The sequence below is a fragment of the Lepus europaeus genome, chromosome 5, assembly GCF_033115175.1.
Source record: "Lepus europaeus isolate LE1 chromosome 5, mLepTim1.pri, whole genome shotgun sequence".
Classification (NCBI taxonomy): Eukaryota; Metazoa; Chordata; class Mammalia; order Lagomorpha; family Leporidae; genus Lepus; species Lepus europaeus.
In genome coordinates this window covers 11,700,308-11,725,432 of record NC_084831.1, presented here as the reverse complement: position 1 = coordinate 11,725,432, position 25,125 = coordinate 11,700,308, and the positions used below count along the sequence as shown (strand labels likewise).

The window sequence follows — 25,125 nt, the reverse complement described above, 5'->3', positions numbered from 1 at the left end:
ATGTCACAACAGGATAAGGGTTGGGGAGTTTCCGTCCTATCTTATTCTAAAGATATCGCATGCAAGCTTAGCCAACTCGTACAGAAGCAAGAAAAATGCGGTTAGCCTTAGTTCCTCCATTTTGTCCCTCAGTTAGCCCTTTCAATGCAAGATTTTAAAAAAATGTATTTTAAAAATTTTATTTGAGAGGAAGAAGATGCAGCCATCTGCTGGCTTATGCCCTAAATGCAACAGCGCTGAACCCAGCTGGAGCTGAAACCAGGAGCCTGGAGCTCCATCCGGGTCTCCCACGTGGGTAGCAGGAATTCAACTGCTTCCATCGCCACCAGTGCCTCCCAGAGTCTGCAGGCAGGACCTGGACCAGCAGCGGGGCCCACGGACTCTGATGTGGGACGCAGCCATGTTCGCTGCTAGGTCCGATGCCAGCCCCTCACGTGAGACTTATCCACCGGCGAAAGGCACACACGGTAATGCTGGCTCCGAGACCCTGGCAATTCTGCGGTGCCAAGCGAGCTCGTGGTGAGTGACAGGAGCGACAGGTGGCCGTGGCGCACACAGGGACGGACAACTTCCCTGCAGCTCCTCCAAGCACAGCTGAGTCTGTGACACTGGGACCCTCGTGGGACCCTCAGGGGAGGCCTCGGGGCTGGGGCCAGGAGAAGGGAAGTGAGCCGCCCCGGGAGCTCCAGCTGCGCCATGCCGCAGGGCGCCGGCCACCTCGGGCTGGGGGTTGGGCAGTGGGGGCAGGAGGGCGCCCGGCGAACCCGCACTCAGGGCTCCATGTGCCACCACTTGAAGGCGAAGGGCTTCCGGCGCACGTTGGTGCCGCAGTGCACCTCGCCTTGCTGGACGTGGTAGGAGTAGAAGTCGTCGATGAAGGTGCAGCGCAGGCCCAGCGGCTCCAGCAGCGCCCGCACCTTCCCCTCCAGGCAGCAGCGGCCGGCGACGATGGGGCCGTAGGGCTTGGGGATGCCCAGGTGTTTGCCCAGCACCAGCATGTTCACCTGCGGCGGGAGGGAGGCTGCAGCCTGGGGTGTGGTCCGCACATCCCCCACCCCACCCCGACCTTTGTGGATGGGGAAACTGAGTCTTGCATGGGAAAAGGGCCACCCCGCTGTTCTAGGACTGGTGCCCAAGTCTCTCTCCCTCACCGACCACCTTCTGGTCAAACCCAGCTCAGATGCCAGCCCCACTGCGAAGCTGCCATGTGTCCCCGAACTCTGGTTTCCATGGCAACAATAAACATGAGCTGGCGTGTCCAGGGACACAGTCAGTGCAGGGTTGCCCTCCTGAGTCCTTAGGGTGTCTCGTTCTCCGTGCGGCTCAGCCCGGGCTGAGAGCCTCCCGTGGTTCACTTCCCTGCCTGTTCCATGACCACCGGGGAGCCAGCAGGCCTTGGCTCAGGCTCCCTGCAGAGGCCTCGCTGGCGGCTCAGAGCCAGCCCTCGCCCTGGCCCGTGCGTCATGCCAGGAGCCCTCCCCTAGCTGTCGGCACCCGCTTCCGTTCCTGCCCCGGAAGCCTGGCTCTGCCAGAGCAGAGGGGACCGAGATGCCTGGGGCCGAGGGAGTTCAAGGGGTGGGGGAGGGGCTCTCCTCTTCTTTTAGCCCAGGGGCCCTTTATTTATTTCTTTTATTCCGGCCGAAAGCATTTATTAAACTGAAAGTTTCCTAAGACTAGAATGGAAAACCCGGTAATGTCTGCACGGATCATACACATGGATAGATCTGTGCTGCAGGTGATATGCGGCCGGCGCTAGGCTCAGGCCGTCCCAGCCCGGGCAGGACAGGGCCACGGGACCCCCATTCTATACAAGACCCTCTGCAGGGCCTCCGTGCATGGAACACAGACAACCTGAGCTCCGGATTTGAGGCACCACCTAGGCACCCCAGAGCCCTGGGGAACCCAGTCTGCAACCACCAAGTTAGGGTGCAGGCTGGTCCGGGGCTGCAAGCCCAGCGCTGGGGAAGGCAGCGGCCAAAGGGCCCTCGGGTGTTCTCAGAGGAGACGGGAGAGGGATGGGGGCTGTGACCCGGGCTGGGCACTGGGGGTGGGGTGTGTGACCCTCACATCTGTGCTCCTGCATCAGGGGTCCCACCCAGCCAGGGAAGGGGTGGTACCACCCTCACCTCGCAGAGGTCCCCTGGGGCCACCCAGCCGAGGGCCCCCACATGCATTCCCTTCCTGGCACCTGTCGTGGCCGAGGGCGACTGCAGCCCCCAGCGGAGTGACAGCCACCCCAGCCCGGAAGCTCTGAACCCTGTCCCCGCCGGCCCAGAGTTCTTGTGCCGGAACCACCCCCAAGCAGTGCGTGACCGGGAGGCCCCGGCATCTAGGGCGCCCCCCTTACCATGTTGGGAAAGAAGGCGGCGGCCTTGAGGCGCTCCCTGCCGCCCCCCACGAGCCTGAAGAGCTGCGGGATGTCCACAATGTCGCCCTCGGCCAGGCCCAGCTCCCGCCTCAGCACCTCACGGTTCCAGTCGATGCACTTCTGGGGGCGGGAGGGGCGGGAGGGGCGGTGGGTGGGGGGCTACAGGGGGGCGGGGGGCTGGGCCGTGGGCTGAGGGTGGACGAGGGCCGGGGTCAGGAAGGCAGTGGCGGTGGCTGTGGGGCTCTTGGGGACCGAGCCATGTTTCCAGGGCTCTGGGGGACCCCGTGGGCCTCCTCCCCTCCCTCTGCCCCCCTGCTTCTGTGCCTCTGTCTCCCCTGGGCCACGATGACCCCCGGGCCAGCTGCGGTACCTCCACGTAGGCGTTGTGCTCCCTCAGTTTCTTGTTGGACAAAATCTCCTTTATTTGCTGCTGTTTTTTTCCTGTTGGAGCAAAAGAAAAAAAAGCAAAAGCCAGTGACCTCTGAGGGCCGTTCCCAGTCCCAGAAGGTGCAGCGGGGCCTCAGTGTCCCCATCCAGAACATGGGGGCAGGGGAGAGTATCTGGCTCAGGATGCCAGCCTCCCTGAGCGGCGTGCCTGGGTCTGGGCACAGCTCTGCTTCCGCACCTGGGGAAGCAGCAGGTGGCGGCTTGAGTTCTCTGGACAGAAGCCCCGCTCCCAGCTTTAGCCTTGGCCCAGCCCTGCCTGTCCGGGGCTCTAGGGGAGTGAACCAGCAGATGGAAGATCTCTGTCTGTCTTCCTTGCAGATTAAACAGAGTTATGGAGAGAATGGACATAACACGAAAACGCAATTTTTTAAAAGGCGGCGGCAGCAGCCATCCCTAACATCCAGGTGACCCCGAGCACTGGCGGGGCAGGTGCTGTTAATGGCGCATTTTAGCGGTGTGATTGCTCAGTGACAATGTTTCTCTCGGGCTGGACAATGGGCACGGACACAGAGGTAGGTGCAGAAGTTACTGCTAATGTTGTGTACCGTGGTAGGCTAAGACAGTCTATGATGATTTTTCAAAATATTTTAAACGGACTTAATTGGGAAAATCAACCTAATCACTGTCCAGCCCTCTGGGTGGCCCTGGGGTCCTCAGACCCAGGGGCTTCCTCTCGCCTCTGCACCTTCTGTCTGCACTCCCCCCGCCCCCTTCGCAAACTACTCCACCTGCTGGCCGGTGACAGCTCGGCCTTCAGGCCCCTGCTTGGGCCTCACTTCCTCCAGGACCCCCACCCCTGGGGCCCGTGTCCTGGTTGCTTTGTTGCCTGGCTGGGAGCTATACTTCCCGCGTGCTCAGCCCACATCGGGTGCCTGGATGCTGCTGCCTGGCGGCGGGAGGCAGAGGAAGGGGCAGAGAGAAGCCGGCGGCCTGGCCACTCACTCTTGAGCCCCTGGAAGAGCAGCGCCTCCCCGTGGCCCTCCCGCTGCAGCTCCTGGAAGAGTCTGTAGCAGGCCCGGGGGCTGGCCAGGAGCAGCCGGAAGCCCTGCAGGCAGAAACACTGGGGTCAGAGGTCAGCTTTGCCACTGGGGCTCCCAGAGGGGCAGCGCCTCCCCCACCCCCTCTGCTGAGCCAGGCACGCCCCCTGCCCAGGGAGAGCATGGAGCTGTGCTTGGGGACCCAGCGAGGAGGCGTGGCCGGCGCCTCGCACCTTCCTGTCCAGCGCGGGGACAAAGCTCAGGAACTCGTCCACGTGGCCCACGGCCAGCCAGTCCGAATAGAGCTTCACAGGGGCCTGCACCTGCTGGGCACACAGGAAGTCCCACAGGGCCTGGTGCATGTCCCGGCTCTCGTCGCTGCGGGGGCAGAGGAAGGCGCGTCACCGGGGAGAGTGCCGCTCCACCTCCCACCCAGCTCCCTGCTACGGCCGGGGAAAGCAGCGGAGGACGGCCCACGTGCTCGGGCCCCTGCACCCACGTGGGAGACCAGGATAGAGCTCCTGGCTCCTGGCTTCGGCCTGACCCAGTCCTGGCTGTCGCAGCCATTTGGGGAATGAACCAGCAGATGGAAGACTCTCTCTGTCTTCTCTCTAACTCTGCCTTTCAAATAAACAAATACATCTTAAAAAAAAGAAATTGTCAAGTCCTTGGTCCCTGCACCCACATGGAAGACCAGGAGGAAGCACCTGGCTCCTGGCTTCGGATCGGCACAGGCGCCGGCCGTAGCGGCCATTTGGGAGGGTGACCCAGCGGAGGGAAGACCTTTCTCTCTGTTTCTTTTTCTCACTGTCTAACTCTGCCTGTCAAAAAAAAAAAAGAAAGAGAGAGAGAGAGAGAGAGAGAGACAAAGAAAGAAGGAAAGAAAGAAAGAGAAAGAGAGAAAAGAAACTGTCATTCCAGGCTCCTGGAGGGGAGCAGGCTTGGCCCCAAGGCGGACAGGGCCAGATGTCAGCCTTGGAAACTGCTGCTTGTTGAGTCACCCAATGCCGGTGATGTACCGCGGGGTTGGGCTGGTGACTCCTGCTTACCTGTGGGGCTTTGGGGACCTCCCTGCATCTCCCTCAGCCTTTTTCTCGGACCCGGCCCAGTGTGCGCCACCCCCTTGCTCTTCCTCTTGCTTATTCTGCGTTAGGCACCCTGGCCTGCCCAGCACAGCAAGCTCCTCCCTGCCGCAGGGCCTTTGCACACGCTCTTCCCCACGCCAGGCCTGCTCTGCACCGGATTTCCACGCAGCCGTGCCCTTCCCATCGGCAGCCTCAGCTCAAGCGCCCCTCCCCCAGAGAGGGCTCCCTCCCACCCCGCTACCCTAGCTCTGCCCCCTCCTCGTTTTCCTCTCTGTGTGAAATCATCTTTCACTTGTTTCTGCCACCTGCCTCGCCCACTAGCGCTGTGGTGGGGCCTTGTCTACGTGCAGGGCTGCGTTCCCGGCGCCTGGCCCAGTGCACACTGCTGGCTGAGCGGTGAGCCACGGAGCTGGACTTGGGACTCAGGTCTACAGGGCCGCATTCGGGTGCCCCTCCAACTCCCAGAAGCCCCCTGCGCCCTCCCTGCGGGCCCCGCCCCCGGCCCCAGCCCTGCCCCCTTACCTGGGGAAGCTGCTGCTCCCGACGAGAATCCTGCCCAGCGGGTAATCCTTCTTCCCCACCGTGACCGGGGGACTCACTTCCAGGTTCCCGAAGGAGTCCAGCCCCGTGACCTCCTCTGCGGCCCCACGCGTCACGTAGCCGAAATTTGGTCCCTGAGACGGGAGACGTACGAGGGGTCTTCAGGAAGTTTGTGGAAAAAAAGAAGTATGCACGGATCTTCATTTTTTTTTTTTTTTTACACCCAGATAAGCTTATCTTTTTATTCCATTTTTCCATGAGTGTTTTGAAGTGCTGGGAGTTGGAGCAAATATTCCCGGGGGAATATTCGGGGCAGAGGCGGCCATAGGAGGCATTCGGTGGGGGTCGGCCGCCTGGGTCCACCGGCCGCGTCCCTGCTGGCGACGGCGAGGCCAGTCAGTGGGTAGGAAAAGGACCTGCCTTCCTTGAGGCCCCCTGCCTGCCCCGGCCTGGCTCTGCAGGGGAGAAGCTGAGCTCGGGGCAGTGGCGGCCTCTGCAGGTCCCTTGGCAGGTGCAGAGCCCGGGACGCCCGCTGACCCCTGAGTGCGCCGGCAGGGCCTTCCGGAGGGGAGCTCTGAGCTCTGGCTGCAGTCACCGGTGCCTCCCCCCCCCCCCACGCCAGGGTTCCACAGCTGTGCAGGCCAAGGACTGGAACCTGCTTCACTGGTGCGCGGGGCGGGGGGCTGTGGGATGGGGGGGCTGTCCTGCTCACCCCACCCCACCCACCCCGGGGGATTCTCGTCTCTAGTCTTGGCCGGAGCCTCTTCCTCCATCTTCCTGGTGCACCCTCCAGTCTCTGCGGCCCGTTGGGCGAGGTGCCCGCCTGGTTTCCCTGCCTGGGCAGCCGCTGAGGCAGCCCACGTCCTCAGCCCACTGTCTGCCCTTGGCCGTTCTCCCACACGGGGACAGTCCTCACATGTGGGGCCCCCTCTCTCCCAAAGGTTAGACACACTTGAGGTCCACCTGTCTTCTCCCACCCCAGCACAGCTGCTGACCCGCAGCCCCACCCCCATCCCGGTCACAGCCTGGCCGTCACTTCTGCCTCATTTGTCTCTCACAGTGGCCAGGAACTGCTAGGGGCTCTGCCCAAGAACCTGCCCAGACGCCCTGCTCCCCGCATTGCCCCATCTTCTGCTGAGACGCCGCCCGCTCTGCCCCGGCCCCTGCCGGCCACTCCCCCTGGACGGATCTCAGCCCTCTGCTGAGTGAGACCCTGTGCTGACTCCCGGCACCTCAGACGCTAACTGATGGCCTTAGAGGGGCCGGCAGGTTCACCAGATCTGCCCCTCACGCAGCTCAGTTCACAACGGCCAAGCTGTGGAATCCACCCGAATGTCCGCCAACTGAAGACTGGATGAAGAAACGATGGGATACGTACCCCGTGGAATACCACAAAGCGATTAAAATAAAAAAAGAAATACTGTCATCTGCAACAAAATGGATGCCACTGGACAACACCATCCTTCGTGAGAGAAGCCAGTCCCTAAAGGACAAGCGCCGTGTGTTCTCCCTGACCTGCGACAACTCAGAAACCCTGAAAGTATCTACAGAAGTGAAACTGGCACTTTGAGATGCGATGACTCGGCACTGGTCAAAAAACAGGTTCCCCTCCCCCCATACTGTGTGTTGAACTCTTTACTTAGTATCGAGTTAATCTTATGTGTATAAATTGAAAATACATCTTAGCAAAAAATAAGAATGGGAGGAGGAAGACGGGGTTGGGGGCGGTGGGTACGTGGGAAGAATCCCTGCGTGCCTCAAGTTGCATTTGGGAAATGCATGCAGTTAGCACACCTTACACAGAAAAAGCAAATGCATGAACCGTGGCTGCAGTAGAAGCCCAGAGGAAGCCTGCAGCTGAGCTGGGTCCCCACCATCCAGCACCGCCAGCGACCAGATGGACTCGGCCCAAGCCTGGGGACCCTTGGAGGTTTTCGCAGTGCAACAGCCGATCGGGAGGGGCTGTCCCTCCATGTGGGGCCCCCACAACCAGGACCCCGGGACGTTCGCCCCGGGACACCTGCAATCACTCTCCTGACCCCCGGTCTCCTCCCACAAAGGACAAAACTCAGAGTTCAGGAAACGCAATGGCGGTGGGTGAGTGACGCCCGAGGTCTGGTTACTGTCGCCAGCCCTCACCCAGACCCCTGGCAACAGTGGCTTTTCGCCTGCTGCTTGTTGAGTTTTTATGCAGTGGAGGATTGAGCTTGTGATTAGAATGTACATTAAAAGTAGGTTAGCACAAAAGGAAAAGGAAAACCAACAAGAAACAAGGAGGGAATGTGGTGGGGAGCATCAGTATGGCCTTAAAACTGCGTATATGAAATCCGTTTTGTTTATAGACATAAGAAAGGAGAAATAAAAAAAAAAAAAATCCATCCCTCTCCCGCACCACCCGTCCCCTCACCTCTCCTCCTGCTCTTCCACCCACTCGCTCTGCCCCGCCTCTTCCTCGCTCTGCCCCGCCTCTTCCAGCCTCTTCGCTGCCCCTGTAGAGGCTCCTGCCTCAGGGCCTTTGCACTGATGGTGCAGCCTGCCCAGAACCGTGCAGCCAGCTCCCTGGCCTCCGCCAAGCTCTTGCCGCAGGGTCAGCCTGTCGCCGAGGCCCACCCGACCGTCCTCTCTCAGCCTGTTCCCTAATTCTCCCTCCCCTGTCACCCCTTGGGTACTGCAAGCCCCTCAGATTCCCCCTACTCTTTCACCAACGCTCGCTGTCACCTCCCACAGTGCTGTGAGGACAGGAGGCCAGGGCCGGCGCTGTGGCGTAGCAGGTAAAGCCACCGCCGGTGACACTGGCATCCTATATGGGCGTCAGTTCTTGTCCCGGCAGCTCCACTTCTGATTCAGCTCCCTGCTAATGCACCTGGGAAAGCAGCAGAGGATGGCCCAAGCCCTTGGGCCCCTGTACCCACGTGGGAGACCCAGAGGAAGCTCCTGGCTCCTGGCTTCTGCCTGGCCCAGCCCTGGCCTTTGTGGCCACCTGGGGACTGAACTAGCAAATGGAAGACCTCTCTCTCTCTGTCTCTCCCTCTTTGTGTCTGTAACTCTGCCTCTCGAATAAATAAATAAAATCTTAAAAAAAAAAGATACAAAGTAGGTGACACAGTGACACGGTGACACAGTGACACGGCCTCTGAACAAGGGGGGGCCCGAAACCAGCGAGAAGGGAGCAAACTCCTGGCGGCAGGTGGCCAGGCCCTTGCCCTGCTCCTGATCCAGGGTGAACCTGACCCCCACCTCCCCGGCTCAGCGGAGTCTCTGTGCCTCCATGGTTCAGTGCGGGGCTGGGCGGCAGGAGGTGAGACTCGGACAAGTTGTTGAGTTAAACCAAAGCTTCGCTCCAAGCCCACGTGTGGGCGGGGCTGCCTCGCCTGCCCTGGGGTGCAGACCTCCCGGGAAAGCTGCTCCATAAAACCTCGGATCCTACACCCCTTCCTCCACTCCCCCAGCGCGCCAAGAGCCAGCGTGGGTCTTCCTGGGAAAGCAAGAAGGCGGGTGGGGCACCGTATGCAGCCCGAGCTAGACTGCCCCGTGTGAATTCCAGCTTTTCCATGCTGAGCCTTAGTTTTTCCATCTACAAAATGGGCCTGTTGATAGCATCTCCGTAAAAGGTGGTCAAATTACAGTGAGTCAGCGCATGACACAGAAGGCGTGCTCAGGAAACACAGCTAATAATAATAATAATAATAACAACAACAACAACCACAACAACCGTCTGTGCTGAGTGTGCATGGACCCGCCAGGCCAGCCAAGCACGACTCAGCGATATGTCACTTCCCACCCGACATCTGACAAAGTCACCTAGCAAATGACCACGGGTCCTGCAACCCCACCTCCCTCCCCGCGCAGCCCCTGAAGGCCAAGCCCACCTGAAAGACGGAGCCTCCAGCGGCTGGAGAGAGAGGGTCCTGTCCTGTCCCACCCTGCGGCCCAGGACGCCCGGCCCCACCCACCTCCCCCTGCGTGGAGTTGTTCCGAGGACAAGCCCAGCGCGTGGGTGGCAGGAGCTTTGGGAAGAGACAGATCTCATCAAGGTAACAACAGAACGGCAAGTTCCACCTGCAGGGCCCTGCTGAGCGGGAACCCCCCCTCCAGCCACTCAGCGTGTGTGTGCATGTGTGTGCGTGAGTGTGCACGTGTGTGTGTGTGTGTGTTCCACCTGCAGGGCCCCGCTGAGCGGGAACCCCGCCCTCCAGAGCCACTCAGCGTGTGTGTCTGTGTGCGTGTGTGTGTGTGCGTGTCTGCATGTGTGTGTGTGCGTGTCTGTGTGTCTGTTATTTCCGGCAGGCTGTGCACCCCCCCCCATCCCCAGGTGCGCGGGATGTGTGTGTGTGTGTGTGTGTGCATGTGTGTTATTTCTGGCAGGCTGTGTCCCTCCCACACCCGCCCCGGCAGGTACCATCACGATTTTGATGGGGAAATCCTTCAGGCCCCTGTCCCTCGGGGAGTCAAAGACCACGGGCAGCACCTTGTGTGGGGCCTGGGTGTAGCCGATCTCCATCTCGTCCTGCATGGAGAGAGGGAGGGAGGGGGAGACCGGGCAGGAGGCTCAGCCCGCGGCACCGGGACGGGGTCAGGGAGCCCTCCAGGCTCTCACCCCAGCAAGAGACCCTCGACCCCAGCAAGCAGAGCCTGTCGAGGGGGCCCGCCCGGAGCTTGTTCACTCCTGCTCCTGCTGGTGCCGGGGCCCACAGGGAGGGAGACCCCGGCCCTGTCCTTGAGAGCCAGGAGGCTGGGCAGTGGGCAGTGTTGGTAGGTGTGGGGGGGTCTGTGGGGACTCAGACGTCCTGCGGGGAGGGCTGCAAGGCCAAGGCCGGGAGGCCAGCGAGGGCAGCGCCCCCTCCCACTCCCCCCGAGGGGCCAAGCCCTGTGGTGGTAAGAGGGTACAGGGGAGCTTCAGACAGGAACCGAGTATGAATCCTGCCTCCTCTGCAGACGGGCGGGGGTGGGACTGGACGTGAACGCGATTCTGAACCAGGGCTACATGGAGCCATCGAGGATTTCCGTCCTTGTGGGTCAAGACAAGGGCTAGCGGCCACTTCACACAGCTCAGCCCAGCAGGAGGGTGGAGGGACAGGGAGGCGGGAGGGCAGGTGACCGAGGCGCTGGGAGGAGGGAGGGGCAGAGCCGCTGCTTGCCTCAGGCACCTGCTCGGCTGCCCTTCCAGCTCTCTGCTGTGGCCTGGGAAAGATGGCGCGAGTGCTTGGGCCCCTGCACCTGCACGGGAGACCAGGAAGAAGCTCCTGGCTTCGGTCTGACCCAGACCCAGCCATTGTGGCCATTTGGGGAGTGAACCAGCAGATGGAAGACCTCCCTCTCTCTCTCTTTCTCTCTCTGTCAACCTGCCTTCAAAATTCAATACATAAATAATAAATCTTTGTTTTGTCTTTGTTTTTAAAAGGAAGGGCAGCGTCCCTGCGGGAGGCCGTAACTCACAGCTGACGGGGGCGGGGGGCGCACCTGCATCCACTGGTCGTCCATGTTCTGCTCCTCGGGGCACACGGTCAGCTTGCACCTGGCTTTCTTGGCCAGCGCTGCCACCGACTTCAGGAAGTCCTCATTTTCCAAGACCCTAGGGAGAGAGGACAAGCGGCTCCTGGGGGCTCTGGATTTTAGAGCTCGGGCCCAGGGTGGGGGTGGGGGTGGGAGGGTTGGGGGCCCGCACAGGCGCTCTGGAGGTGGCTGCGGCCTGACCAGAGCCCCCTGCTGGGTTGGTCCCGTCTTGCTGAGGCCTGTCCCCATGCCTGCCGCAGGAACCTTGCTGGGTGGCCCGGCCAGGCCACCGGGGACAGCCCTGGAGCGGCAGCCCAGCCTCACTGGCTTCCGGCCTGTGTCCTGGCCCGCAGGGTCCCAAGCAAGCCGGAGGCCCTCAGTGGGTCAAGGTCAGGACCAAGACTCTCCCATTGCCGCGCGAGAGCTCCCCACTGGGCTCCGGGGCCTCACCTGCACACATACACCTCCTGAGGCGGCTGGGTGTTGGGGGTCATGATCCAGGGGGCCACGCGGAAGGTCACGCGGTCTTGGAAAACCAGGGCTGCGGGGAGCTCCTGCATGGGTGGGGCGGGGCAGGGAGGTGTCACAGCACGGGGTGGGGGGCAGCACCGCCCGCTGCCCTGCCCGGGCCCCCGCTCTGGGCTGCAGGATTGGCCTACCGGGTTGGACGTGTCCAGCAGGGAGACACAGAGAGAAATGAGCCCTGGGAAGCCGGTGTCGGGGAAGGAGAGGCCCTCGGCATAGAATTCGGTGTGGTGCTGGCCGGCGGGCAGCTCCAGGACGTGAGACGGCTGCTGGGGCCCCAGGACCGCCAGGTACCTGGACAGCGGCTGGCTGCCTGGGGAGGAGGCGGGCAGGCTCAGGCCCGCAGGCCTGGCGCCGGGGCCTCCTTCTTGTCCCCGCGCTGGGCGCCCCGTGTCATCCCCAAGGGCCCTCCCAGCGGAATCCAGCTCGAGCCTCCCCCAGGACCCAAAGCCGCAGCTGGGACATCGCTCCCCTGGCTGGGGGTCCAGGACGGGGAGCGCCAGAGCCGACCCTAACTTTGCAGGAAGTCCAGTTCACATCACTTATTCATTCATTCATTCATTCAGGAGAGACCTGGGGTAGGAGTGGGGGGACCTGGGGGTCAGAGTCCTCATCCTGCCCTGCAGAGCGCACAGGTAGGTAGAGCGGAACAAAGACTACCCAAGCAGTGATGCAGAAAGCCCCGAGGGCTTCCTGGAGGAGGGGATGCCTGGGCTGAGGCAAGAAGGGGGTCTGTCACGGAGTCTGGAGTTGGAGTGAGCCTTGGCTCTGCAGAAACCCCACCACGGCCTCTCACACCTCCCTCCGCGTGGTGGCCACGGTCCATACCCGCCTGGTCTGCCCCCCACCCCGTCCTCTCTCCACCCTCGCCCACCAGTTTGCCCCTTGTACACTGGGCTCCAGTCTCACCGGCCTCCTGCCTTGCTCAGGGCCTTGCAGCTCTGTCCCCTTCCCCGGGAGCGCCAGGCCACTCCTGCGCCTGCGTCCGCCCGGAGGCCTCCTCGTGGGGGAAGCCTGCCCTGACCACCCCCTCCAGGCTCCCCCCTCCACCCCATGACATGCCTTTATCCATCTTCTCTCCCAGCCCCCCACACAGCCCCGGCAGGTTCATGGCTCCACGCCTGTGCCCGGAGCTCAGCAGCAGGTGCTTCTGAGCTGCCAGTTACAGCTGTCTCTGATTGGCAGAATGTTCCAGAACAAGTGACTGCATGTGTCAATCAAAGTCTCTGTGAACAAGAGGTGTGTGTGTGAGGCTGAGAGAGAGAGAGAGAGAGAGAGAGAGAGAGAGAGCAGTGACAAGCGTCTCCCTGCTTTTTTTTTTTTTTTTTTTGACAGGCAGAGTGGACAGTGAGAGAGAGAGACAGAGAGAAAGGTCTTCCTTTTGCCATTGGTTCACCCTCCAATGGCCGCCACGGTAGGCGCGCTGCGGCCGGCGCACCGCGCTGATCCGATGGCAGGAGCCAGGTGCTTCTCCTGGTCTCCCATGGGGTGCAGGGCCCAAGCACTTGGGCCATCCTCCACTGCACTCCCTGGCCACAGCAGAGAGCTGGCCTGGAAGAGGGGCAACCGGGACAGGATCGGTGCCCCGACTGGGACTAGAACCTGGTGTGCCGGCGCCGCAAGGCGGAGGATTAGCCTAGTGAGCCGCGGCGCCGGCCGCGTCTCCCTTCTAAAGGAGGCGGACAGAGGTGTTTCTGTCTTGCTCGCTGCTTGCCCCTCCACCCCGGGTTCTTAGAGCCTGGCACAGGAACTCCTCTCGGAGCAGGTGTTTGGAGAGGCGGCACCCCATTGGCTGGGGCAGGAAGGGGAGGAGCCCGGGCGACTCACGGGTGGCCTGGAACACCCTCACTTTGTCCATCTCAGACTTGGCCACGTGGAGCACCAGCTGGTGGGTGGCGGAGAAGTTCTTGGGGGTCGTCGTGCTCAGGGTCACCAGGGACATGTCCTTCAGGTCTGGGGCGAGAAGGAGGTGGCCTGAGACCCCAGGAGGCCAAGGCTCGGGTCCGAGGTCTGCCAACACCTGGGGAGAATTGCTGGCCCGCCCTGTGCCTCGGTTTCCCTGTCTGTGCAGCTGGTGTTGAAGGTCAGAGGAGTCAGTCCTCCGGAAGGACCAGGGTGCGCTGGGCTACACGGCGGGTTCCCAGCTTGACCCAAGACCGGAAGTTTGGGTTTGGCAGCGGCCAGGGCACGGAAGAAGGCGCCCGTGGGAGACGTCAGGAGAAACAGCCACGGCGCTTCCCCGACTGCTGTGTGACCTTGGGCGGGTCACCTGCCTTCTCTGGACCTTGGTCCACCGCCTCACCTATCACCCGACAGGTTCACTCAGCCCGACTTCAGGCCGAGCCTTTACCTCCGTGGTCCAACACCTCCTCATCCTCACAGTCCCTGCTGGACGCCGTGGGGTTGTCTCTGTCACAGTTCACCAGCAAGATGGCGCCCTGCCCGCGAGGGCCCCAGGTCCAGGAGCTCTGCGGGCACGGGGGAGACGGGCGCACTGAGGATCCGGCCGCAGCCCCCTCCCCCTCCAGCTCAGCCCCTAACTCCCGGCTCTCACGGTGGATTTGTGCCGCCTCCAAACAGATCCACCCAAAATGCAGACGGGGAGCCCAGGGCAGTAAACCGGATTTGACCGGTCCGATCCTCAGAATGGAGCTCCCGGCAGTGCGCACCGCATGCCAGCCTGACCCTGGGGCTTCAGGGACGCTCTCCAACGCCCTCGAGGACTGCAGGTGAGCGGTGGCCGGTGGCCGGTGGCCGGGTCCGTCTGCAGCCGGGGCCACCGTCTCCCGGCCCCCAGCTCCTACCGCTCCCGTCTCCATCGCTCACTTCCATAGGCACCACCCCGGGTTAGGCGGGGGTGGGGAGTGGGGTTGGGGGTCACTCTGGCCCAGAGGGCAGGGGTGCCACAAATGCTCTGTGCGGGGCGTTAACTGGGCTAAAGTCCCCGTGGTGCGGGACAGCGCCTGCTCTGAACCCACAGTCGATGGCAGTGCGACCCTGAGAAAGAGTTGGGAAATTACTAAACCCACACGGTGCTGGTGGCGCGAATTTTCTCCCTAAATTGTCTTTCTTTACAATTAACAGGGGATGCCGCCTTTCACGCGGTCGCCACACGGGGGCGCCCTGGGCGAGCCCAGCGGAGCGCCGAGGCCCCTTGCGGGTTCGGCGGGCGGAGGTGGCTCAGTACCTGGCCTCTCGAGGCTCCGGTGGGCTTCGCTTTGCCGGTGCGGGTGACGTCGGCGCGCAGGGACAGTTCTGCAATCCCACCGAGGAAGGGGAGAAGGTTGGTGACAGACGGGGCGGGGCATCCACCCTGGTCCCAGACGGCCAGGCCCTTTCCCCAAGGTGGGGACCCCTCTCCCTGTCGGTCAGAGGAGAGGCAGATCATGAACCCCACCCCCACCCTGCCCGCCCCTGTCCCCACAGCCTGGCTGCCACTCAGCACAGCAGAGCTCCTGGGGCCACTGTGCCATCAGCTGGACCCTGCGTGCCTGGTCCCTGCCCCCGCCCCCCAGTGGGGGTTCCGAGTGGAGCCCCTGCAAGCTTGGAAGGATCCTAGCCCCCCCCCCCCCCAGCCCTGGCCCCGGTGACCTCGGGGTGGTGGCCATGCCAGCCCCGCCCAGCTGTGACAGCCTTGGCATGGCTGACAAGGCCGGTGTCACAGTCAGTCCTCCCCCATCAGAATGCGCCATTCCCACGACCCGGGCCCCTGCGCCCCACGGCGTGGCCCTGTGACCCTGGCCCACGTCAGATGGACCCTGATGGCCTCTCAGACGCCATGGCCACGGGCAAGGGGCTTGTGGAGAATCCAGGGAAGATGCCTGTGTGAAGCGACTCTGCATGCATTCCAGACATTGCTGATACCAAAAGAAACTTCAATCCCATTTGCTGGCTGGCGCCGCGGCTCAACAGGCTAATCCTCCGCCTGCGGCGCCGGCACCCCGGGTTCTAGTCCCGGTCGGGGCGCCAGATTCTGTCCCGGTTGCCCCTCTTCCAGGCCAGCTCTCTGCTATGGCCCGGGAAGGCAGTGGAGGATGGCCCAAGTGCTTGGGCCCTGCACCTGCATGGGAGACCAGGAGAAGCACCTGGCTCCTGGCTTCGGATCAGCTGCGGAGCAGCGGCCATTGGAGGGTGAACCAACGGCAAAGGAAGACCTTTCTCCCTGACTCTCTCTCTCTCTCACTGTCCACTCTGCCTGTCATTTGCCATGATCTGTCCTGGGTGACCCTGTATCAGAGCAGCAGAGGGCGGCCGGAGCTTCCAGGCTCTTCACTAACCGGCTGAGTGGTCTGTTTCCCTGTCGTGCCTCGGTCTTCCCATACGGAAAATGGGATCATACTGCACCAGTTCCGTTACCTTGCTGGAAGGACTAAATGTGCAGCCCCTGCAGTGACTGTTGACATGTGACTGCAGGACGCGGAGCGGTCCTGTGCTGTTTATACACGTCACACACAGGTACGCAGCAGCACGAGACTCGGGCTGAGATGAGGTCAGGCTTTAGAGCTTCCTGTCTGCTTGTTTAGAGAAAACTATTAAAGGAGCACGCGCCCAGGACGTCCCTGACAGGATGGGTTTGGGGAATGCTGGTCTGCGCTGCACAAAGTAACATCACCCACTTTGCAAGAATTAGTCCTTCATTTGCATCATCTTGAAAGGTGTGAAAGGCGGGGGGGGGGGGGGAGAAAAAGGGAGAGAGAGAGAGAGGGAGGGGGAGAGAGAGAGAGGGAGGGGGAGAGAGAGAGAGGGAGCGGGAGAGGGAGAGAAAGAGAGAAAGGGAGAGGGAGAGAGGGAGAGAGAGAGAGAGAGAAAGGGAGAGAGAGAGAGAAGGGGAGAGAGAGAGAGAGGAAGAGGGAGAGAGGGATCTCCCATCTGCTGGTTCACTCCTCAGATGCTCGCCACAGCCAGGAGCCAGGAGCGCCACCTGGGTCTCCCATGCTGGTCGCGGGGGCCCAGGCACCCGAGCCATCGCCTGCTTCCCTCCCAGGCGCATCGGCCAGAGCTGGATTGGAGGTGGAGCAGCCGGGGCCCGGACCGGCGCTCTGATGTGGGATGTGGGTGTCCCAAGGGGCGCCTGCCCCGTCACCTGCTTTGGTTGTAAATACTTGAGGTGTCCCAAAGCTGTAGAGACTCAGACGTTGATCACCCACACGCCCTCCCTGGTTAGAGAAACAGACCGGAAGCTGCCCGGGAAGCTCCGCCGATGCCCCCCCCCCCCCGCCCCGCGCTGGCCACCTGTCTTCGGGGCTCACGGGTGGGGACGGAGCACCTGTCAGCCGCCGTGTGTGAGTGGCCCAGAGCTGTCCTCACCTCCGCTCCGTGTAAAGACCCCAGCTGTGGCTTCTTGGGGAGAGGGCCTTGGTGGTCACTTACCGACCCCGGTGAGGTAGAGCAGAGCTTGGACCGGTGTCGGCTTGGATCCGTAGTAGGAGATGCGCACCTGTAGGTCAGCAGGAGACCGCTAGTGACTTCTCTGAGTCAGTCAACAAACACCCACTGGCCCCTGCTCTGTGTCTGCTCCAGAGGGGCCGCGGGGACGGCAGGGTGGGCTAGAGCTGGCGGGGGCGGGGCAGACAGCTTGAGTGACTGATGCTGGAGAGGAGGCTCCCAGGGGGCGGAGCTGGAAGGAGCCCTCTGCATGGGGGGTGGGTCAGTGAGACACAGGGGGTGGGCAGCAAGGCTCAATAGCGGGGGGGATGAGCCCAGGAGCAGCCATAGCGAGCGGAAGGACCCGGGTTCCAGGCAAGGCCAGGTCCTCTGGGCATTCGAGAGCAGGTTGGTGGGGGGGGGCTCTCCGGGGCACAGCCACCTCTCTGCTCTCCCCACCTTCAGTCTCCCCCCACTGCCACCAGCAGGGTCTTCCTGAAGCCCCTGGGGCCTCACTCCCCGCCGAGGACCCTGGGAAATGGGCCCCTGTTACCAAACCTATTGTTGCAGCTCCTGTGTCCCTGACCTCCCTTTCTCCCCGCACAGAACTTCCTCTTTCCCCGGCCTGGGTCTCCCCATCTCCTCATCCGGGGTGGGCACAGGGCCGCCCCTCTACATAGCTCTTGCTCCTCTTCCCCTCTCTCAGGCAGGGTTTTTGTACCAGCCTTCCGACTGCCACTTCTTCCAGGAAGTTTTCCCTGACTGCACTGCAGTGGGTGACAACTTTGTGCCTCCAGGGAGGAGCCTGTGTGGCCTTGGAGGAGAAGGTGGCTATTGGCCCCGCCCTCTGGGAGCCCCCACCAGGGGCCAAAGGCGGTGTGGCAGGCTGGACGGTGACAGACCCATTCCTGTCCCTGACCCCTGTGGCTGCGACCTTACTTGGGTTAAGGACCTGGAGACAAGCCGGTCATCCTGCATGGGGCAGGTGGGCGAGGGTCCTCACAGCAGAGTGGGGAGGGGGCTACTCGGGGAGGGGAGGCAGGGTGCAGCTGCCAGGCAGGAGATCCCACATGAGCGACTGGGGAGAGGCCTCGAGACCCCCCTCCAAGGGTGAAATCCGGGGCCCTGCTGTCCACTGGGACTGCCCAGCACTGCCCACTTTGCGGTTCAACTTGTGGCTGAAGTATCCTGGTACCGTGGGAGCGCACCAGCCCGGAAAGTCTGGTTTGTAGCCACATGCACAGAGAACCCCAAGTGTGCCCCGCCCAGGTGTCAATCAAACACCCTCCGTGAGCGTCATGGCCATGTCATCCATCAAAGCTCTCAAGGCTCAGGGACAGAAGCCCCCAGCCGGGAAGAGGGGGGCACGTGCTGTGCACGGCCCCTCCCCCAGCCCTGGGACTGCAGGCTTCCATCAACTCTGCTCCCTGTCGCTGCCTTGTGCTTCCCGCCTGGCCACCGGCTGCGACCCAGCGACACAGCTGCAGGTCATGGAACTCTGGAGCCACCAGGAGGTGGGCCAGGGACAAGGACCCAGGGCCCCCTGGAGTCTCCAGTGCGAGCCTGGCCCTGCCAAGGCCCTGAGAGCTGGGGGAGGTTCAAGTTCGATGCAGGACAGAGTGCCCTGGGGCCGTCCGCCTGCACCTGAGTTATCTCGCACACACACACACATGTGCACACACACACACGCTCATTGGCCCTAGCACGTGCTCCTTAAACACGTGCCGTGTGGATGAACTTCGCCAAGACCTCGGCCTCCATGGGCTCTGGGCAGCCCCGGGTGGGTGTCGGCGAGGACGCTGTGGCCGGGGCCCCCACGGCTGCCACACTCACCTTGTGGTCGTCCGTGAAAGTGCTGGCGGCCGTCATGCGCACCGTCACCTCCAGCCCCGGCTCCAGGGGCCACTTAGCGGAGCCGCTGGGCTTCTTCTTGGCTGGGGGGCCGTGGGCCACGTCCACGAGCACCCCTGAGGAGGCACTGATGCCGAAGGCCGTGCAGTCCTCGGGGGCGGAGCTGCGGGCGAGACGGGGGAGGGAGGGCAGCGGCCCGGTGGGAGAGGGCCTGGCCCACCCGCTATCCCCAGCAGGCGCCGCCCCTTCCTGCAGGTGCAAACCCCAGGCTGTGGGAGACCTCTGAGTGGCGCTGCCACTGTAGGAGACCCAGGCTTGGGTTTCTGACTGGGGAACTGCGAGGGATTCGGTTTGTGTCTTCTGAAGTCCCTAATTTGTGACAATTTGCTACAGGGTGGGGAGTAATTAACCCACCCTCCATCTCGGGACCTCAGACAAAACCCTGCTTGGAAGACAGGAACCATAAAACCCCCGAACCCAAAGCAGAATCTGCCCAAGGAAAAGCAGGTGACCTGTTCTGGGGCTGCTGCTTGCGAGGCCACACCTCTCACCGGAGCGCCGGTTCGAGTCCTGGCTGCTCCGTTTCCCATCCAGCTCCCTGCTAATGCACCTGGGAAAGCAGTGGAAGATGGCCCAGGTGCTGGGGCCTCTGCACCCACGTGGGAGACCCAGATGGAGCTCCTGGCTCCTGGCTAGCGTCTGCCTCAGCCCTGGCTGTTGTGGCCATCTGGGGAGTGAACCAGTGAATGGAAGATCTTTCTTTCTCTCTCCCTCTCTTTCTGTTCTGCATTTCAAATAAATACATAAACATTTAAAATATTCAGAAAAAATAAAAGAGTTAGCAGCCCGTTTGTGCCGTGTCGTGAAAATACAAAACCGTTGTTCACAGCTCAAGCACAAACGCCGTGGAGTTTAATCACGATGGCTCCAGCTGTCCATCACAGCATCTGGGCGTCTGGTCGCCCCCCGTGCCACCGAGGGCTCGGTGCCTTCACCCATCCTGACGGCCTTGCCGGCTGCCTTCGCAGGGAAACCCGCAGCGGGCGGTCAGCTGGTCACCTTTGTCAGCACGCCTGTTCACCTGCATTTGCACATCGCCTGGTGGGGCGATGGGAGTCCCGTTTTGCAGCTGGGAAAACTGAGGCTTGGAGAAGCAGTGGCTGGCACCAGCTGCACCGCGGCCTCACTGCTGCCTTCCTGGCGTCCCGCGCTGTGATGCTGCACACACACACACACCCCCCCCCCCCCGGCTGGGGCCCGCATCGGGTTCTTCCCCCAAGGACCAGCGGTCCCCAAAGTAAGGTCCTCGGAGCAGCAGCCTCAGCCTCGCCTGGGAATGTGTTGGAGATGCAGATTCTCGGGCTCCCCGCAGACCTACAGGACTGGAGACCCTAGGGGTGGCGCCCGTTGATCTGGGCTGTGACACGCTGGCCAGGTGACCCTGACACACCCGCGGGGGTGTGCGGAGCCGCAGGACAAGATGCTAACGGGAGTTCTTGAATTGCCCTGACTTGGAGGGGAAGCCGAGAGAAGCGTGAGTGGGCGTCTGTGCCTCGTTGTGACGTTCTGTCCCCACCAGGGGGAGCCACACAGGTGGGCGGAGAGGAGGAAGCCCAGCCGGTGACACAGCTGGAAGGTGGGGGTGGGGACAGGAGCTCGGCTGCAGTTGGGATTCAGTTGGCCGGTAACTGGGAGCCGCGGGAGGTTCTGCAGGAGGGGAGCCGTGCAGCCCCAAGTGTGGGGGAAGCGGGAGGAGGAGACAGTTTGGGCTGCTGGGGCTGTCCCAGGAGCAGGGGGGAAGAGACGGGGTCCTGATTCAGACCCCTGCTGAGTCCCGCCGTGGGGCGCCGTGTGGTGCAGCGCAGCCCCCTTGGCCACCATCGCTGCTTGGCACCAGGCACGGTGCTAAGGGCTTCGCACACGTCTCCACCTGTGTCCTCGGGACAACTCTGTGTCACAGCTGTCCTGCCAGCCCCTTCTACAGATGCAGACACTGAGGCTGGAGAGACGCGGGCTGAGACCTACTGTGTGCCCGGCCCTGTGCTCCCGGCGTCTGGCTGAGCCTTCCCTCTCCTCCACGATACAGACAGCACACCGAGGCTCTGTCCCTCGTCAGCCACACAGCGCAGCAGCCATGGGGCAGGGGCCCAGCCAGACCCCCGCCTCTGCGGACAAGGCCCCAGCTGAAATGCACCTGCATGGGCAGCGGGCAGGGAGCCAGCAGAGTGAGGGAGGGGACCGGTCAGGGAACCATCTGGGTGGAGGCTGCGTGAATGGGGGCAGGGCTGCAGGCCAGGGCGCCGCCCTGTGCAGCTGACAGGTGCAGCGCCCTTGGGCTCTGAGGTCAGAGGGTGGGGACTGATGGGAAGGCAGCCATGGCCCCAGGGTTATAAAGCAAGAGGTTACCGGGGAACACATGGGCAAGAGGCGTGGCTCACAGCAGACCCGGGGCTCTGGAAAGTTCTCTCCGCTCCTCCTCCCGCCCCTGTTGAATCCACCCCACACCCCAGAATGGGGCTGTTTGACCAGAGAAGGCCGGGGAGGCTTCTTCCAGCAGGACCATGGAACAGGACAAGACCACGCCCTTGTGAGGGTTAGTAGTGTGCTCTCTCTCTCTCTCTCTCTCTCTCTCTCGCCACCACTCCCCCCGCTCTGCCCCCCCCCTCAAGATAACTGAGCGCCCTGTATGCACCCAGCACTAAAGGAGCTCAAAGGTCAACAAGACTGCGATCTCTTATTCACTCAACAAACACTTAAAGAACAGCTACTGTGTGCTAGGCACAGCCCCCCACTCCCACCCTGCCATTGGATCAGTCCATCAGCAGGTGCTCACGTACCCCCCCACACAGTGTCACCCTTGTGCTGGGGACACAGGTGAGTGGGGCAAGCTGGAGGGTCTGGGGTCCCCCAATTCCTTCTACAGCAGCGTCTGTCCCTGCCTGTCCCCTCAGCACAGGCCGGGGTCTTCCCACCTGCCTCCAGCCTGGTGCCCACACTGAGGGTGGTCCCCTGGTTCTCGGGCTCAGGGAGACGGCCAGCGCCAGCACTGGCAGAGAGTGCAGGTCCCCCTCCCCTGCAGGCACAGCAAGGAGAGCCACCCAGGGGCCCACGGCACTGCAGGTGCCCCTGGTTCCGCCCTCAGGGGACGCGGTCCTGCAGCCTCTCCCAGGATGGAGAGTGGCAATGACCTTGGGCTGCTGCCCACAAGCTGTGTGACCTTGACCTTAGCCATGACCCTCCCTGCTCTACACCCGGGAGTGACATGGACGTCTCAGCTCTCCTGGTGGCTGTGAGGCTCCGAGGGCCCACGCAGGACACTGCTGGGACAGGGACGGTTACTCACTTCCTACAGAGGGGCCGCCCAGCTTGTGCCCAGGGGGGCCTCGCGGGCCGGGGTCACCCCCGCAAACCCAGCGCCTTTTTGCTCAGGTGCCTCTGAATATCACGCAGCCGCCCGGCCAGACGGACTCGAGAGAGAGAGGCCCTTGTTCCCGCCAAAGCCTGGAAGCCCACTGCCTTGGCGCCGTGCCCCTGGTCTCACAAAGCCCAGTGCCGGGACAAAGCCGGTGCCGGGCAGACCTCTCCGGCACCACGGCCCACGGGCACACGCCCTGCGTTTCCTCCAACAGGGGAATGAACGAGGGGCTCCCAGAACAGCAGGAAGAGTGAGCCTGGGGACCACAGGGCCACAGCACACGTGCCAACGAGCCAAGTCCCCTGGGCTTCCTTCAGAGGGGCGGAGCGAGCGGCCGGAACCTCCAGTGCATCCCGCCCCCACGCCTGGGCCAGGAGGGGAGACTGAGGCTCAGGGGGCGGGGCCTGGCGGGGAGACCGCCCAGGAGTGCGACTCTGAGCCCTGAGGTCTCTCCTTTGGCCATTTTGCATGGTGCCCAGCTCTTAAACCTGGGCTGGGGGTTTCTCCCGGGCGGGGGCACCCCTGTGTCGCAGCCCGGCTTCCTCTCTATTGCCAGCCTCCAACATCCTTCCTCGGCCCGGGGCTCCTGCCGTCTCGGGACCCACGACCGCCAGCAGGAGGCGCCCCGTGTGTGTCAGCGGCCACGGCCACTCCCGCAGCCTTGCCCGGAAACCGCACTGCTCTACCAGACCCTGGAACCCGGTCTCGGCCACACTCAGCAGCGGGTGTTGATTCCCCCATTTCAGAGACAGGTAAACTGAGGCCCACAGACACTAGCAGACCTGTCCACGCCCCTGGGATTACACTGCGCAGTCTCCTGTTGGGGAGCGACTGGGAGGAAGAGGAGAGCCCGCTGGCCTCCGTGCTGTGTCCCCTGGACACCTTCCCTCCTCCGGGCCTTTCCTGAGCTCTGTAGGGGCTGAAGGAACTGCTTGGCCAGGAGCTGTCACCGCGCTGAGGGACGCCGGCGAGTCTGAGGCCCGTCTTGGTTTGATGTTGGCAGGTGTTTTTGCCTCGGTTTACCCGTCCCTGTAATGGGTATGCTGATGCTGTTTGCCTTGCAGAGCCTCTACAAGGATTAGAATCCACACACGGCCGTGGGCGTGAGGCCTCCCTGACCCCTGGCCGGGTGGATCTTGCTCCCAGGCCGTTGTGCGCATGTTCCCACGCGGGGAGAGGCCTTGCTGAGCTGGGAACAGACGCAGCTGGTCCGAGCAGCTCTGGGGGCGGCGCCCCTACCCCACCGTCTGCTCCTGCCGCTGGGATTCCAGCCCCGAGGGGCAGGGCACAGCCTCAGCAGGGCAGGGGGCACACGTGGGGGGGAGGGGTGTGGCCTGCCCCCCTGGCTTTGGGAAGAGTGACAGCAGCCCAGGAGCGCGGGGCGCTGGCTGGGGCCACGTTAGGAGTGGTCGGGAGTGGTGGAAGGGCTGGCCAGGGACACAGGAGGGCCCTGGGGCCAGGCCGCCGGGTCTGAGTCCTGCTTCCCCCACGCGCGGGCTCTGTGGCTTCCGGTTGGTCCCCTCACCTCGCCAAGGCTCAGTGTCCCCTCCCATCCAGCGGGAATGCAGCATCGCCTGCCCCGTCAGCCGCTATGACAGGAGGCGTGGCAGGGGGGGGGGGGCAGTGACAGCGCTCAATCCCGGGCCCCAGGGAGAGGAGGAAGGGTTCTGGGGCGGCCGAGACCTCGGGGAGCCCCACCCTTCCGGGTGCCTCCTTGCCCAACTTCCCCCTGCTCCCTGTCCTGACAAAGCAGCAGTGACCTGGACCCGGCAGGACTGGACGGCGGGCTAGCCTGGGCACGCCGTCCCCTCTGTCCCCAACACAAGCAGCTCATTCTCAGGGCAGCCAGGGCCCCCGCGGCCTCAGGGCTTCTTCCTCCTCTGGCTCGGTCCCCCCCCGCCCCCCAGCTCTGGGGGAGCAGACACTGCTGGCTGCAGGCTGCTAAAGACAAGGCCCCGGGCACCCCCGTGGGTACCATGTGGCCCATGGTGCCCAACCTGGGGTGGGGGAGCCAGCACGGCCACCACGGAAGCCAGCAAGGACAGCAGCGGTGGCCACACGCATTCCCAGGAGTTCCTCCTCTGACTTGCGTTACCCAGAGCCTGGCACAGGGTTGGCACCCAGTAGGTACTCATCTGGCGTTTCTGAATGAATGAATGAACAATTAGCAGGGATGCGCCCGGCCCTGTGCTACGTCCTCACCAAACATTTTCACTTTTTTTTTCTCATCGAACCTTGTACCCCCTATAAAGTAGGAATTGTTCCCACTTCAAAGATGGGAAAACTGAGTCAGTTGCCCAAGGTCACCCAGAGAGCCAGGGTTTCTGCCCCAGTCTCTCCCATGCCAGTGCCTGTCTCGTATCTCCCTCAGCCACGGAGAGATGTGGGGTAACAGACACATCGTGAACCAGGTTTGGGTGGGAAGCCCAGGTCCCAGCCTTGCTTCTGGGGCACCACTGCTGTGTGACCCTAAGTTTCCAACGGCGAGAGGAGCACAGCTCTGACTGCTCCCCAGCAACGGCTCACGTGTGGTGAGGCCCCCCGCGGAGCCGCACCTGCCCATGACCGAGAACCCACTGCCGTGAGCCCGGCACCTCCCAGGGCTGCACTGGCCTTCTCTCTCCAGCTGCGCCGGCTCATCCAGCCTCACCCCCGGCCCCAAATCCCGGAGGCCCCGTCTCACCCCAGGACGTCGAGCTGAGTGGCGGTGCCCAGCACATACACGGCATGGGTGGGCTGTTCCGGGGCCACGCGGATCACCGTCCCCTGGGCCATCGTCTTCGCGGCTGCGTTCGCCCGTGGGTTGGTGGCTTTATACCGCCCAGCGGAGGCCGTGAGTCAGCACCTGCGGTGTGCCGGGCCGCCCAGCCCCTCCCCGCTCAGGTCCCGCGGGCTCCCAGTCCCCCTCTGCCCTGGGGCTTCCCCTGGGAGCCCCGACGGGTGCTGATGCCAGAATCCGCGGCAGGGGCCCCTGGGATAGGCTGTGGGCCCGGAGACCTGGCCACGGGGGTGGGCTCAGTCCTCTTGTCCCCCGCCCCTGCCTTGGGCCATGAACACCTG

At 63.1% G+C, this 25,125-nt stretch overlaps 1 protein-coding gene across 1 annotated transcript; it reads right to left on the bottom strand.

The window, feature by feature from the left end:
* Nucleotides 1-770: 770 nt before the first annotated feature.
* Nucleotides 771-24,840, bottom strand: PADI4 (peptidyl arginine deiminase 4). The gene is made up of 16 exons (XM_062193116.1): nucleotides 24,749-24,840; nucleotides 18,633-18,813; nucleotides 16,806-16,872; nucleotides 14,623-14,690; nucleotides 13,786-13,903; nucleotides 13,263-13,388; nucleotides 11,570-11,748; nucleotides 11,361-11,464; nucleotides 10,878-10,989; nucleotides 9,817-9,924; nucleotides 5,400-5,551; nucleotides 4,026-4,170; nucleotides 3,758-3,860; nucleotides 2,739-2,809; nucleotides 2,348-2,488; nucleotides 771-1,004 (listed from the first exon to the last, which is right to left on the bottom strand). The coding sequence occupies exons 1-16, from the start codon at nucleotides 24,838-24,840 to the stop codon at nucleotides 771-773; spliced, it is 2,001 nt and encodes a 666-aa protein (XP_062049100.1).
* Between the last annotated feature and the right edge of the window lie 285 nt (nucleotides 24,841-25,125).